This window comes from Corythoichthys intestinalis, chromosome 15, assembly GCF_030265065.1.
Source record: "Corythoichthys intestinalis isolate RoL2023-P3 chromosome 15, ASM3026506v1, whole genome shotgun sequence".
NCBI lineage: Eukaryota > Metazoa > Chordata > Actinopteri > Syngnathiformes > Syngnathidae > Corythoichthys > Corythoichthys intestinalis.
The window spans coordinates 30,798,798-30,812,923 of record NC_080409.1 but is presented as its reverse complement, the minus strand read 5'-3'; the positions used below and the strand labels follow the sequence as shown (position 1 = coordinate 30,812,923).

Below are 14,126 nucleotides of genomic sequence, written 5' to 3'. Positions count from 1 at the left end.
GAAAATAGGTATTTGAACACCCTGCGATTTTGCAAGTTCTCCCACTTAGAAATGATGGGCGGGTTCGAAATTTTCATGGTAGGTGCTTGCCCATTGTGAGAAACAATCTAAAAAGAAAAAAAATCCAGAAATCAGAATATATGATTTTTAACAATTTATTTGTATTGTACTGCTGCAAATAAGTATTTTAACACCTGTCAATTAGCTAGAATTGTGAGCCTCGAAGAATTGTTAGTCCCTTTTAAACAGGCCACCTACACTTCACTTATTCTCCTAAATAAGTGGAATGGAGGTGGACTTTTTCACCTGTTTGGGGTGTTTAGCTGCATATAAACACCCGTCCACCCTATTCACCCCAAAGAGCTGTCTAAAGATACCTGAGACAGAATTGTAGACCTCTACAAGCCTGGAAAGAGTTATGGGGCAATTGCTAAGCAGCTTGATTAAATAAGCTCCATCTTTGGAGCAATTATTGGAAAATGTAAGGACTTAAACATGACTGTCAATTAGGCCTGAACTACAGGTATATTGGAAAAAAACTATTGTTGCAATTTTTGGGGGGTTTGTGATATTATATTGCGATATAATATATATATAAATGTCTTTTTTTAAGAAATTTTCACTGGATGACTTGAATAGCTGTTTGGAAATACTTTGGATGACACACCGTGATCACAGTGTATTCATATAATACCATTTCATTTGTGAAGATTGCTGTATGAAGGGATCCAGGAAGCCATGTCTGCACAAAATAGATGATTTATTGAACACTGTATTTTACACTTCAACAGCAGCAAATACATTAAATGAAAAATAAAAGAGCATGTGCATTAGTCCCCTGAGTTTTTGACAAAATATTACAATAAATAAAAACTTCTGTAAAATAGCAACAAAGTTGTAAAATATTTGAACAAAAATATGATTATGACAAATAAAACAATTGTTCACAAACTATTACAATAAATAAAAACCTCAGTAAAACAACAAAAAAGTTGTCAACATATTTGAACTTAAACATTAAATCAAATAAACAAAAGTGCAAGTGCATTAGTCCCCTGAGTTGTTTACACAAAATATAACAATATAAAACTGCAAAACACCAACAAAGTTGTAAACATCTTTAAACAAAAATATTAAATATTAAAACTATATGTGCAGCTGTACTATATATAGTTATTTGAAAAATACAATTTACAATAAATTTAAATATAAAATAAACAAACTCAATTGAACTTGTAAATAATTGAACTGACTAACTGCAAATAACTGTGATGACTAACCATTTTAACACCCAAATTTCCTTCCTTCCTGATAGCTATCACAGAAATAAAAAGAAGAAAAGACATTCGTGCAGCTGTGTTATGTATTTGTCGGCATATCGGCCACCTTCCTTGCTCAGCAATTCTCAACTGGGTCTCATAGGTTTTTGGCCAAGACTACTAGTTTATCCACCATTGCAGGCGTTACATAGTGTTGCTTTAAAGAACCACTAATAATAACTAGAAAATGGAACATTCATCAAGATGAATTGATGATAAATTTTATGATCCCTGAAACAGCAGCTTCTTTCTTTTCCTCTTGATATATATATATATATATATATATATATATATATATATATTTGCATGTGAAAAATACCCTAATTTATTACCCATATTTATGTTTATAAATTCCTTGCATTGTTAAATGAATTTATTTACTATATTTTTCTATATTGTATTTTATTTCGATATTGACTTTGCATATTTGTTATTCTGGGTCTGCTGTTTCAGTTTTGTTTGTGACTTGCTAGCTAGTTTTATGTTAATATCTACTTCTGTTCCCATTGAAAATTCTGTCAAATTACCAGTTAAAAAAAAAAAAAAAAAACGTTAAATCGTGTAAAGAATCGAGATCTGACAGTTTGGAAAAAAAGTGGTGATTTTTTTTTGGCCATATCACTCAGGCGTACACTGAGGTATTATGAAGCTGCTCTGTACTGCTTTTTTTTTTTTGACAGCGAATGTATCTTCTGTGCTTACATGACAGGTGGAAAACATCGTCGCGGCACAGTACGAGCTGGAGCACCTTCTCCTGGAGGGTCATTGTTTCGACGTCAGCTCGGGCCAGCCGCCACGTGGCCTCCAGTTCACGCTGGGCACCGCCTCCGAGCCCGTCATCGTGGACACCATCGTCATGGCAAATCTCGTACGTTGCCGCGTCCGGCGCCATGAGATAATCGTCCTTACCATAGATTAAGCATTGTTCATTGTGCTGTGAAGGGTTATTTCCAGCTCAAGGCCAACCCAGGAGCCTGGAACCTGAGACTGAGGAAAGGCAGATCTGATGAAATCTATAAGATATACAGGTGATGACAATGATAATTTTTTTTGTGCAACTGATTTGTATGTGTCAGGCTTGCCATAATGAAAGTTTTATAATCACCGCAGCCCCAGAACAAAGCTGAGCCTCCTCCATGTTTCACATTCAGGACAGCATGCTTTTCTGTGACCACTGTGGCTTTTAGAAGGGTATATTAACACATTTTGAGTATTTACGAGGATAAGCGGCTAGGAAAATGAACATAGTATTGTGTGCTCACAGAACTAGGCAAAATGTATTATAGTTTAAGACACCAACGTCAAAATTTTTTTTTTTTTTTTAAATTATGTCTTGGTAAGTTCTACTCATTTTGAATTCTGCATTTGACAATTAACCTGAACAATAAAAAACTAATAACACAAATTCAAGAAAAATTTGAATGAATTAAAAGCTAGTAAATCCACTCTAAAAGCTCATTAAAACTAGCTGAATTAGTGAGAAAAAAATGGGCGGAAAAAAACTAATAAAACATCTAAAAGTAGTTTATCCTTGATGTGCACACGTTTTTATCGCAATAATAACGACTAAATGTGTGGGTTTTTTTCTCGATGGATGAATCCCAATGAATCTGCAACTTTCTGTTGCAGTCACGACGGAACCGACTCGCCGGCAGACTCGGATGACATCATCGTGGTCCTGAACAACTTCAAGAGCCGCATCATCAAGGTCAAGGTGAGTTGGTGTGCCGTTTAACCGGAGCAGTACCTTTTCTCCGCTTTGTCGCAAACATAAGTCCCAACGCACACGTGTCCAACAGGTCCAGAAGAAAGCGGACAAGTTCAACGAGGAACTGCTAAGTGACAGCAGCGCCGAGGAAAACGACAGCGGCTTCTGGAAGTCTCTGACTAGGTAAGTCCAGGGGCACCGCGTGACCCTGCGACCCGTCTGTGAAACTTCCTGTCCTCTTCTCTTCAGAGGCTTCACGGGTGGCGGGAAGACAGAAGAGGCCAAACAGGATAAGGACGACGTCATCAACATCTTCTCGGTGGCCTCGGGTCACCTTTACGAGCGCTTCCTCAGGATTATGATGCTGTCGGTCCTGAAGAACACCAACACGCCCGTCAAATTCTGGTTCCTCAAGAACTATCTGTCGCCCACTTTCAAGGTGGGATCTCATCAGTCTCTACCTGCTTCGAACATCGAAATTTGAAAGCCACCGTCTTTGCCGTCCCGCAGGAGTTCATTCCCCACATGGCCGAGAAATACGGCTTCCAGTACGAGCTGGTCCAATACAAATGGCCCCGCTGGCTTCACCAGCAGACAGAGAAGCAGAGAATCATCTGGGGATACAAGATCCTCTTCCTGGACGTCCTATTCCCGCTCGCTGTCGACAAGATCCTTTTCGTTGACGCCGACCAGGTCCGCCTGCTTCCTTTGTCCAATTTTAGAACCGTAGCAGAATTGAAGGCCTACCTGTGAAGTTCTCCTATTTGGTGTTTTTGATGACGTTCAGATCGTGCGTACGGACCTGAAAGAGCTGCGAGATTTCGACCTGGAGGGGGCGCCGTACGGCTACACGCCTTTCTGCGAGAGCAGACGGGAGATGGACGGATATCGATTCTGGAAGTCTGGATACTGGGCCAGTCACCTGGCCGGACGCAAGTACCACATCAGGTACACCAGAATACAAAAATATATCTACACAGATACCAAAATACTAGTCATTCTCAAGAAATTAGCATATTATGATAAAGTTCATTATTTTCTGTAATGTACTGATAAACATTAGACTTTCATATATTTTAGATTCATTGCACACAACTGAAGTAGTTCAAGCATTTTATTGTTTTAATATTGATGATTTTGGCAAAAAAGTCAAGAAAAAATAAAAATCCCTACCTCAAAAAATTAGCATATTTCTTCGGACCAATACAAAAAAGTGTTTTCTAATACAAAAAAAGTCAACCTTCAATTACTTATATCAGCTATGCACTCAATACTTGGTCGGGAATCCTTTTGCAGAAATGACTGCTTCAATGCGGTGTGGCATGGAGGCAATCAGCCTGTGGTGCTGCTGAGGTGTTATGGAGGCACAGGATGCTTCCACAATGTTGGGTCTGATGTCGCTCAACAACTTCTTCACAATATCCCACAGATTCTCTATGGGGTTCAGGTCAGGAGAGTTGGCATGCCAATTGAGCACAGTAATGCCATGGTCAGTAAACCATTCACCAGTGGTTTTGGCACTGTGAGCAGGTGCCAGGTCGTGCTGAAAAATGAAATCTTCATCTCCATAAAGCTTTTCAGCAGATGGAAGCGTGAAGTGCTCCAAAATCTCCTGATAGCTAGCTGCATTGACCCTGCCCTTGATAAAACACAGTAGACCAACACCAGCAGCTGACATGGCACCCCAGACCATCATTGACTGTGGGTACTTTGCACTGGACTTCAGGAATTCAGGCATTTCCTTCTCCCCAGTCTTCCTCCAAAGTCTGGCACCTTGATTTCCGAATATCATGCAAAATTTGCTTTCATCTGAAAAAAGTACTTTGGACCACTGAGCAACAGTCCAGTGCTGCCTCTCTGTGGCCCAGGTCAGGCGCTTCTGCCGCTGTTTCAGGTTCAAAAGTGGCTAGACCTGGGGAATGCGGCACCTGTAGCCCATTTCCAGCACACGCCTGTGCACGATGGCTCTGGATGATTCTACTCCAGACTCTGTCCACTGTTTCTGCAGGTCCCCCAAGGTCTGGAATCGGCCCTGCTCCACAATCTTTCTCAGGGTGCGGTCACCTCTTCTGGTTGTGCAATGTTTCCTGCCACACGTTTTCCTTCCCACAGACTTCCCACTGAGGTGCCTTGATACAGCACTCTGGGAACAGCCTATTCGCTCAGAAATTTCTCTCTGTGTCTTAGCCTCTTGCTTGAGGGTGTGAATGATGGCCTTCTGGACAGCAGTCAGGTTGGCAGTCTTGCCCATGATTGCGGTTTTGAGTAATGAACCAGGCTGGGAGTTTTTAAAAGCCTCAGGAATCTTTCACAGGGGTTTTTAGTTAATTCGTTGATTCAGATGATTAGGTTAGTCGCTTCTTTAGAGCAGGGGTTTTCAACCCAGTCCTCAAGGCACACTGTGGGTCCTGGTTTTTGTTCCAGCCGATCCAGCAGAGACAGTTGAACCAATGAGGCTTCTGCTAAAACAAGCCACACCTGACTGCAATCAACTGATTGCACTTGTAAAACACCAGATTGGGGAAAAAGTGTTGTCATCTTGTTTGGTAAGAATGAAATCCTGCACCCACAGTGTGCCTTAGTGGAATAGGTTGGGAACCCCTGCTTTAGAGTACCTTTTCATGATATGCTAATTTTTTGGGATAGGGATTTTTGGGTTTTCTTCAATTTTTTGCCAAAATCATCAATATTAAAACAATAAAAGGCTTGAACTACTTCAGTTGTGTGTAATGAATCTAAAATATATGAAAGTCTAATGTTTATCAGTACATTACAGAAAATAATGAACTTTATCACAATATGCTATTTTTTCAGAAGGACCAGTATATCAAATTGAGTACATTCGTAAAGATTAGTATAAATCATCCAATTTTTGACCGGATAATAATGATTCCATGGACATCAACACCATATACAGTGGTACCTCTACATACGAAATTAATTCGTTCCAGGACCTTGTTTGTCGAAATGGTCGTATGTCGAGCAGGATTTTCCCACAGGAATACATTATAATTCCATTAATTTGTTCTACAGCCCAAAAACCTACACTAAATCCTTAATAAATACTGCTGGTACTATTGATAAATGGCAATTACACATAGCAAAACAAATAAATTATAAATAAAAATCAGAATAATATAATAAAAATTATTATTCCTCTAATAATGTAACGACTCAGGTTCTAATGTGGCAGACATTTTTTGCTGTACCTGAATGCACCGTACCCGAGAGCGGAGAGCTTGATTCTTCTTCTTGTTTCTTCACTTGCAATGTTTTCTTGAGAACACAATCAACTTTGGCGGTCAGAAGGCGTTTTTCTGTTGCATAAGTTGTGAAATAAATGATAAAAACGTGATGAAGCTGGCGATTTCTTTAGAGGTGTTACCACAATAATAATTGTCAGCTTAACTTATGAAGACTGGCGAACGGTGGTCGGAGGAGGACCGTGGAGATGTATAGTTTAGCCATTTCACGGATGCGCACCGCACGCTCATATTTTCCTATAATTTGCATCTTCATTTAGAAGGTCAGTGTCACCTTTTACCTTGTTTCACCACCTGTACCAACCTTTTTGAAACCTGTGTTGATTTCTCACACACGTTCGTCTGCGGTGCTGTCATGTCGTCGTATTTCGAGCATGTCGTTGGATGTAGAGACAAATGGTGAGTCAAATTTTACGTCGGATGTCGAAAAGATGGTGTGTCGAAGTGATCGTATGTCGAGGTACCACTGTATGCCGATGTTACGAAGTTTGCCACAAGTCCATTTAATAGAATATTGTGTACAGATTTAACTAGAGTTGTCCGATAATAACTTTTTAACTAACGTCATGAAAAATTTGATGCCTATATCAAACCCATATATGCTGCGGTTGTGGTCTTGGCATATTCATTATTTTTCCTTCATTTATTGTTTATTTGATTTTTGCACCATGACTGCAAATGGTTTGCTCACATAAAAATCCCAAGCATCTTAGTTTGAAGACATCTAATGGTCAGTAAACATAACTGCTGTGCTACGCTGTGACCAGTCCTTGTACAAAGATAGAAGGCTTCCACATTCACTTTGAAGGCAACATGCATATTGGCCCAAAACCGATGTTGATACTATACTTTAAAATGCTTTAACTTCAACTCTTAATTTAACACAGTTACATTTCATTGAGACAAAAAATGAAATGTGTGTTTTTGCCTGTATATGTAAACTTCTGGCTATATAAAAAATGACAGTGTTGGTCCATGTTTTGCATTTCAATCCAATTGATTAGATGGTCGCAAACCCGATCCATGTATTGATCCACATCAATGTCAATTTGTACCAATTTCATGACAATACGATACAACTTTGATTCTTTGGACAACAGTACGATAATTGCGCATATCGCAAAGTCCGCTCTGATTCGATTCAAGGCCCATCAATAGATCCAAATTGATATATCGCCCTTAAATGTAAGGACAAAAAAAAAAAAGGACCAATGCATGCCAGCAAGGTGGTCTCTGACACCTGACGTGTGCTCTTCAGCGCCCTTTACGTGGTGGACTTGAAGAAGTTCAGGAAGATCGCAGCAGGGGATCGACTACGTGGTCAGTACCAGGGTCTCAGCCAGGACCCCAACAGTCTGTCCAACCTGGACCAGGTGCACACCACACAACACGCAAAATATTATGTTAAGCTACTTTCACACCAAAGTTGAACCGTCTTTGATGCAGAGATTGAAGAAGTGGGGGAGTCAGCCTGTTAGTGCTCAGACCATACGCCGCACTCTACATCAAATTGGTGTGCATGGCTGTCACCCCAGGAGGAAGCCTCTTCTGAAGACAGTACACAAGAAAGCCCGCCCGTCTCATCAGACCTTAGGACATGGTTCCAGTAATCCATGTGCTTTGTTGACATGTCATCGGCAAACTGTTTCCTGGCTTTCTTGTGTACCGTCTTCAGACTTCAGTCTTCAATGCTGACAGCACCCCTGTAAAAAGTCACATGACATTTTGGAGGGAACATGACAAGCAGTACTCAATTTGGACATTTAGGGGTGTACGTTTTTTCATAGGGGTGTACTCACTTTTGTTGCTAGGGATTAAGATATTAATGGCTATATTTTGAGGGGAAAATGAATTAACTCTATTACATAAGCTGCACACAGACTACTTTTCATTGTGTCAAAGTGTCATTTTGTCTGTGTTGTCCCATGAAAAGACTTGAAATACTTAAATATCTGCAGAAATGCGAGGGGTGTACTCACTTTTGTGATACACTGTATAACTACAGTCATGTGAAAGAATTAGGACACCCCATTAAATATTCAGTTCTTTATTAAGAAATGTTCACATAACAATCCCTGATCTTGTTTTTCTTTATCTCTGGGAAAGAAAGTGATTTAATTGCAGGTAAACAACAAAGGTTAACATTGTTTTACTCATTAAACCAAGTATATCAACAAAATTGCACATTCTAACCAAGGAAAAAGTTAGGACACCCTACCACCTCATAGCTAGTGTTAGCCCATTTGGCTGAAATAACTTCAGTAAGACGCTTTTTGTCACCATCTACCAGTCTTTGAAATCGGTATGAAGAAAGTTTACCTTTATGTCAAGGAGAATTTAACTTGGTGTAAATGTAGCTTCAGTTCAAAACTGTACGGTTACAAGAAGCAAGAATGAAATCCGACAATGGCGGAGTATTGGTCTAACTATCAAAACATTGTGATTGACTTTCTAAAAGGATCTTCCCAACAACATGATCCATCAAGTGCCAATCAAGTCTTTGCCTCAGGAGTGGTTGTGGTGCGAGACGTGGTGCGACAACGCCTCCAAGAAAAATGCTAAAACTATCGACCTGGTAAACAAGCCATACAACAACAATTCTAGGTTACAAGCACATTGACTTCCACATCATTTGCACGTGTTGTTTGTAGTGTAACAACCCGATGACCAAGGAGCCCAAGCTGCAGGCGGCCGTGCGCATCGTGTCCGAGTGGAGTGACTACGACCAGGAAGTCAAACGACTGCAACAGGAAGTCACACGTGGGAAGAGCACGGCAGAGGATCCCAGCACAGGTACAACTCCGAACTCTTTCAGTCAGTTGGTTGTAATGTGCAGGAGTTCTGCCCACGGCCCGATGGGCAGATCCGTGTGGCCCGCAAAAGTAAATCATGTGCAGCCACTTCCTCTTAGTTGCTGAAATCGTTTTCAATCAAATTTCTGTAGTCCTTGATGAAAGATTGAGGACACCAGGGATCAGAATACAGGTAGTGCCTAGGTTACGATGTACCCGACTTACATGATTTAGTATTGTCTGTTATTTTGTCTGCAGTGTTTTTTGTTTGTTTGTTAGTTTTTTTGTTCGTTTCTGTTTTGTTTTTTTAAGTCGCGTCAACAGTACCTAGTTCCAGTTGCCGTTCTTCATGTCAGGATCCGCTCCTCCCTCAGCAGCATAGCCACCGACTTGCAGTTCTTTTCAGCCGGAAGATCCCATTTCCTTGTTCTCATGCTGCTGTTGCTGCTTCTCCCCTGACACAGACTCCTCTTGCGAGTCCCGATCTGCTTTTTTGAGTTCGGACAGTGGGCTCGCATTGAGAGAGGGGACGCCGGCGACCATGATATGTCCCCTCGCTCGCCTCCCTACTCCTTCTACTGCGCCTTTTTCATTGAATATAACAGCATTCAACACAACATACCTCACAGTATCTTATTTTTTACTTAATATAATTAATAGGATGTATAATACGTGTTTTTGGGTAGTTATTTTGAGTTTAGGGGGTATCTAGCGGTACTTAAAGGGTTAATTAGGTCGCCAGCAAAGGAAAAGAACTCATAGCCCGGGGACTACCTGTACTTTTTTTCCCTTGCTATAATGTTTACTATAAATAAATGAATTTTAGGAATAGAGAATATTTACTATTTGTTTTCCCTTAAGTTTTTTTTTGGGGGGGGGGGGGGGGGGGAATAAAGGTTGTTTTCCACTTTTTTATTCCGAGAAAAGAGAAGAGTTGTTGTTTTTTCTGTTTTGTTTTGTTTTTTCATTTTTAAATAGAAAAATGTAAATAAGCAAAACTGAAAAAGGAAAAAATGTTTTTAATTTGTTTATGATCTTATTCGGATCTTTTTGAGGTCAACAATCTCTCGAAATCACGAACAAAATAGTTGTCAATTCGTTTGCTAATCTATTTGTTATCGATTTTTTTGTAGCAGCCATCACTACTACTGACATTCTGCCAGCCCTTACAGTCAAACTATATTGGGCACCTAGTGCCCTCAATGGGAGCCAATGGGTCACCTTTTTATATGGGCTGGGATCAGAGGTGGGTAGAGTAGCCAAAAATTTTACCCAAGTAAGAGTAGCGTTACTTCAGAATAAAATTACTCAAGTAAAAGTAAAAGAAGTCGTCCAAAAAATGTACTCAAGTACAATAGAAAAGAGCATTTGGTGAAAAGAATACTCAAGTAATGAGTAACATTGTGAGTAACTGCTTATATTTTTGTTGGATTTTTTTTTTTAAACAATGGTTTTTTTTTCTGAGCACAAAGTTATTTATATGGACTGTTGTTATACAGTGCTGGCCAAAAGTATTGACACCCCTGCAATTGTCAGATAATGTGCAATTTCTCCCAGAAAATGATGGCAATAACAAATGCCTTGGTGGTAATATCTTCATTTATTTTGCTTGCAATGAAAAAAACACAATAGCAAATGGAAAAAAAATTAAATCATTATTATTTTACACAAAACTCCATAAAATGGGCCGGACAAAAGTATTGACACCTTTTGAAAAATCATGTGATGGTTCTCTAATTTGTGTAATTAACAGCACCTGTTACTTACCTGTGGCACATAACAGGTGGTGGCAATAACTAAATCACACTTGCAGCCAGTTAAAATGGTTTAAAGTCGACTTAATCTCTGTTCTGTGTCCTTGTGGGTACCACATTGAGCATGGAGAAAAGAAAGAAGACTAAAGAACCGTCTGAGGACTTGAGAAGCAAAATTGTGAGGAAACATGGGCTATCTCATGGCTACAAGTCCATCTCCAGAGACCTGAATGTTCCTGTGTCTACCGTGCACAGTGTCATCAATAAGTGTAAAGCCCATGTCACTGTGGCTATCATCCCTAGATGTGGACGGAAAAGAAAAATTGATGAGAGATTTCAACGAAAGATTGCGCGGATGGTGGATAAAGAACTTTGACTAACATCCAATCATGTTTAAGCTGTCCTGCAGTCCGAGGGTACAACAGTGTCAACCCATACTGTCCGTTGACATCTGAATGAAAAGGGACTCTATGGTAGGATACCCAGGAAGACCCCACTTCTGACCCAGAGACATAAAAAAGCCAGGCTGGAGTTTGCCAAAATGTCCCTGAGAAAGCCAAAAACGTTTTGGAAGAATGTTCTCTGGTCAAATGAGACAAAAGTAGAGCTTTTTGGGAAAAGGCATACACATAGTTTACAGGGGGGAAAAAACGAAACCTTCAAAAAAAACACGGGCCCCACAGTCAAACATGGCGGAGGTTCCCTGATGTTTTGGAGTTGCTTTGCTACCTCTGGCACTGGACTGCTTGACCGTGTGCGTGGCATTATAAAGTCTGAAGACTACCAACAAATTTTGCAGCAAAATGTAGGGCCCAGTGTGAGAAAGCTAGGTCTCCCTCAGAGGTCATGGGTCTTCCAGCAGGACAATGACCCAAAACACACTTCAAAAAGCACTAGAAAATGGTTTGAGAGAAAGCACTGGAGACCTCTAAAGTGGCCAGCAATGAGTCGAGACCTGAATCCCATAGAACACCTGTAGAGAGGTCTGAAAATGGCAGTTTGGAGAAGGCACCCTTCAAATTTTAGAGACCTGGAGCAGTTGGCCAAAGAAGAATGGTCTCAAATGCCAGCAGAGCATTGTAAGACACTCATTGATGGATACCGCAGGCGGTTGTTGAGTTATTTTGTCTAAAGGTTGTGCTACCAAGTATTAGGCTGAGAGTGCCAATAATTTTGTCCAGCCCATTTTTGGAGTTTTGTGTAAAATGATAAGATTTAATTTTTTTTTTCATTCTTCTTTGTGTTTTTCATTGCAAGCAAAATAAATGAAGATATTACTACCAAGCATTTGTAATTGCAATCATTTTCTGGGAGCAATTTACCATTATTTGACAGAATTGCAGGGGTGCCAATACTTTTGGCCAACACTGTAATGATACTTTAGGCCAGCACTGTAATGATACTTTACAATAACCCATTATATAAACCACATTCAGCCAAAGAAATTTAAAAAAAAAAAAAAGATTTCCATCAGAGAAAAAAAAAAAAGTAAATAAATGAGCATTATTCATTTAAAGAGCATGACTACCCTCTGGTGGAGAAAGTGGTTCCGAGTTTGAATAGTGAAGCGTTCCTTCATAATTACTATTTTAAAATTAAAAGGATCATATCTCCGGTTTTCCGTGGTCAATCGGTGCCAAATACAAACTGGGAGAGAGGTTAAAATCTGCGCTTGCGAGTCATGTTGAGGCCAGCGCTCTATATCAAATACCTCATTTGTTACGGAGCTTTAAAGACACCACATGATTGAACAGACTGATGTAAAGATAGAACGGCAAGCTTGCGTCTGATTGGTATAATGGAGCTATGTGATCATTGTTACGACGTCTCATTGGTGAAATCGGTAGAGTTACCCCGCTAATAAACCAGGCACATCTCTAGTCATAGCATCGCTGGCAAATAAATAATAAATGTAATATGTAGAATGAAAGGAAAAATGTAACGACTCTTACGTAGCCCAAAGTAGCGGAGTAAGAGTAGCGTTGTTTTCTTCACAAATCTACTCAAGTAAAAGTAAAAAGTATAGCTTAGGAAAACTACTCTTAGATGTACATTTTTCTCAAAAAGTTAGTCACGTAAATTAACGGAGTACATGGAACGCGTTACTACAATATGGCCCAAGACAAAGAAGAGTTTGACACCCCTGTTGAAATGTGTCCCCTCTTTCAGATGTGCACACGGAGCTGTGAGGACGCCCGCTGTCTTTTACGGACGCCAAAGCCAGCTCTGTTTCAAGAGTCTGCTGCAAACCTGCACCACTTTTACGTCCGGCGAATTGTCCACAAAATGTTGCCGAGTACTCCCTCCGTCTCATCCACTGTTATTTCTCATTTTTCGGCACATCCGCCTCACAAGTCTGAGGTTCTGAGTTCCGATCCTGACTTTCTCCCACTGGGTCTCCACCATCTTACCCCTAAAAAAAAAACTTGAAATTACCAATTCGGGTCCCTATGTGCACTGTGGATGGACTGTAGGTTCCAAGCTGTGCGTGCGTGTGCGTAAAAATTCCATTTTTGTGATCACTATTGTTTTCCCTGCCTCAAGACTTAGGAAAAATGTGAGGTGTGGTAGTAAGAACGTCCTACTTACATTTTTGTTATAACAGTTCTCGGTCATCTGGTTTGGGAATAAGATTTCATATCTGAATGCTGGCACAAGGGACGATGAATGGAATGATACTTGTTAAAATTTTTGTTTGTTTTTGGTGTTGTCATATTTTTGTTTAATAAAAGTTTCTTAAAATTGTTGGCACGTCTTTTTTTTTTCCTCATTAAATGTTATTTATTATTAGGGCTGTCAAAATTATCGCGTTAACGGGCGTTCATTAATTTTTAAAAATTAATCATGCTAAAATATTTGACGCAATTAACGCACATGCCCCGCTCAAACAGATTAAAATGACAGCAGTGTAATGTCCGCTTTTTTTCTGGTGTTTGGCGCCCTCTGCTGGAGCTTGGGTCCAAATGATTTTATGGGTTTAAGCACAATGAGTGAGCATGGTGTTATTATTGACATCAACAATGGGGAGCTACTAACTAGTTTATTTTTTGATTGAAAATTTTACAGATTTTAATCAAACGAAAACATTAAGAGGGGTTTTAGTATAAAATTTCTATAACTTGTACTAACATTTATCTTTTAAGGACTACAAGTCTTTCTATCCATGGATCACTTTAAAAGAATGTTAATGTTAATGCCAGCTTGTTGATTTATTGTTATAATAAACAAATACAGTACTTATATACATTCAACATACGGTACATATCAGTCTTGTGTCTTATCTTTTCATT

General features: G+C 39.8%; 1 protein-coding gene across 1 annotated transcript in view; it reads left to right on the top strand.

Annotated features, from left to right (window-relative positions):
- uggt1 (UDP-glucose glycoprotein glucosyltransferase 1) overlaps positions 1-13,583 on the top strand; it is a 40,687-nt gene extending 27,104 nt beyond the window's left edge. Inside the window, exons 29-39 of the mRNA XM_057860156.1 lie at positions 2,029-2,187; positions 2,262-2,347; positions 2,949-3,033; positions 3,119-3,210; positions 3,277-3,466; positions 3,538-3,720; positions 3,815-3,975; positions 7,549-7,663; positions 8,749-8,865; positions 8,942-9,083; positions 13,006-13,583. Of these exons, the coding sequence (XP_057716139.1) occupies positions 2,029-2,187; positions 2,262-2,347; positions 2,949-3,033; positions 3,119-3,210; positions 3,277-3,466; positions 3,538-3,720; positions 3,815-3,975; positions 7,549-7,663; positions 8,749-8,865; positions 8,942-9,083; positions 13,006-13,025 (1,350 nt within the window). The 3' untranslated portion in view covers positions 13,026-13,583. The remainder of the gene's footprint in view (positions 1-2,028; positions 2,188-2,261; positions 2,348-2,948; positions 3,034-3,118; positions 3,211-3,276; positions 3,467-3,537; positions 3,721-3,814; positions 3,976-7,548; positions 7,664-8,748; positions 8,866-8,941; positions 9,084-13,005) is intronic.
- The last annotated feature ends 543 nt before the right edge of the window (positions 13,584-14,126 follow it).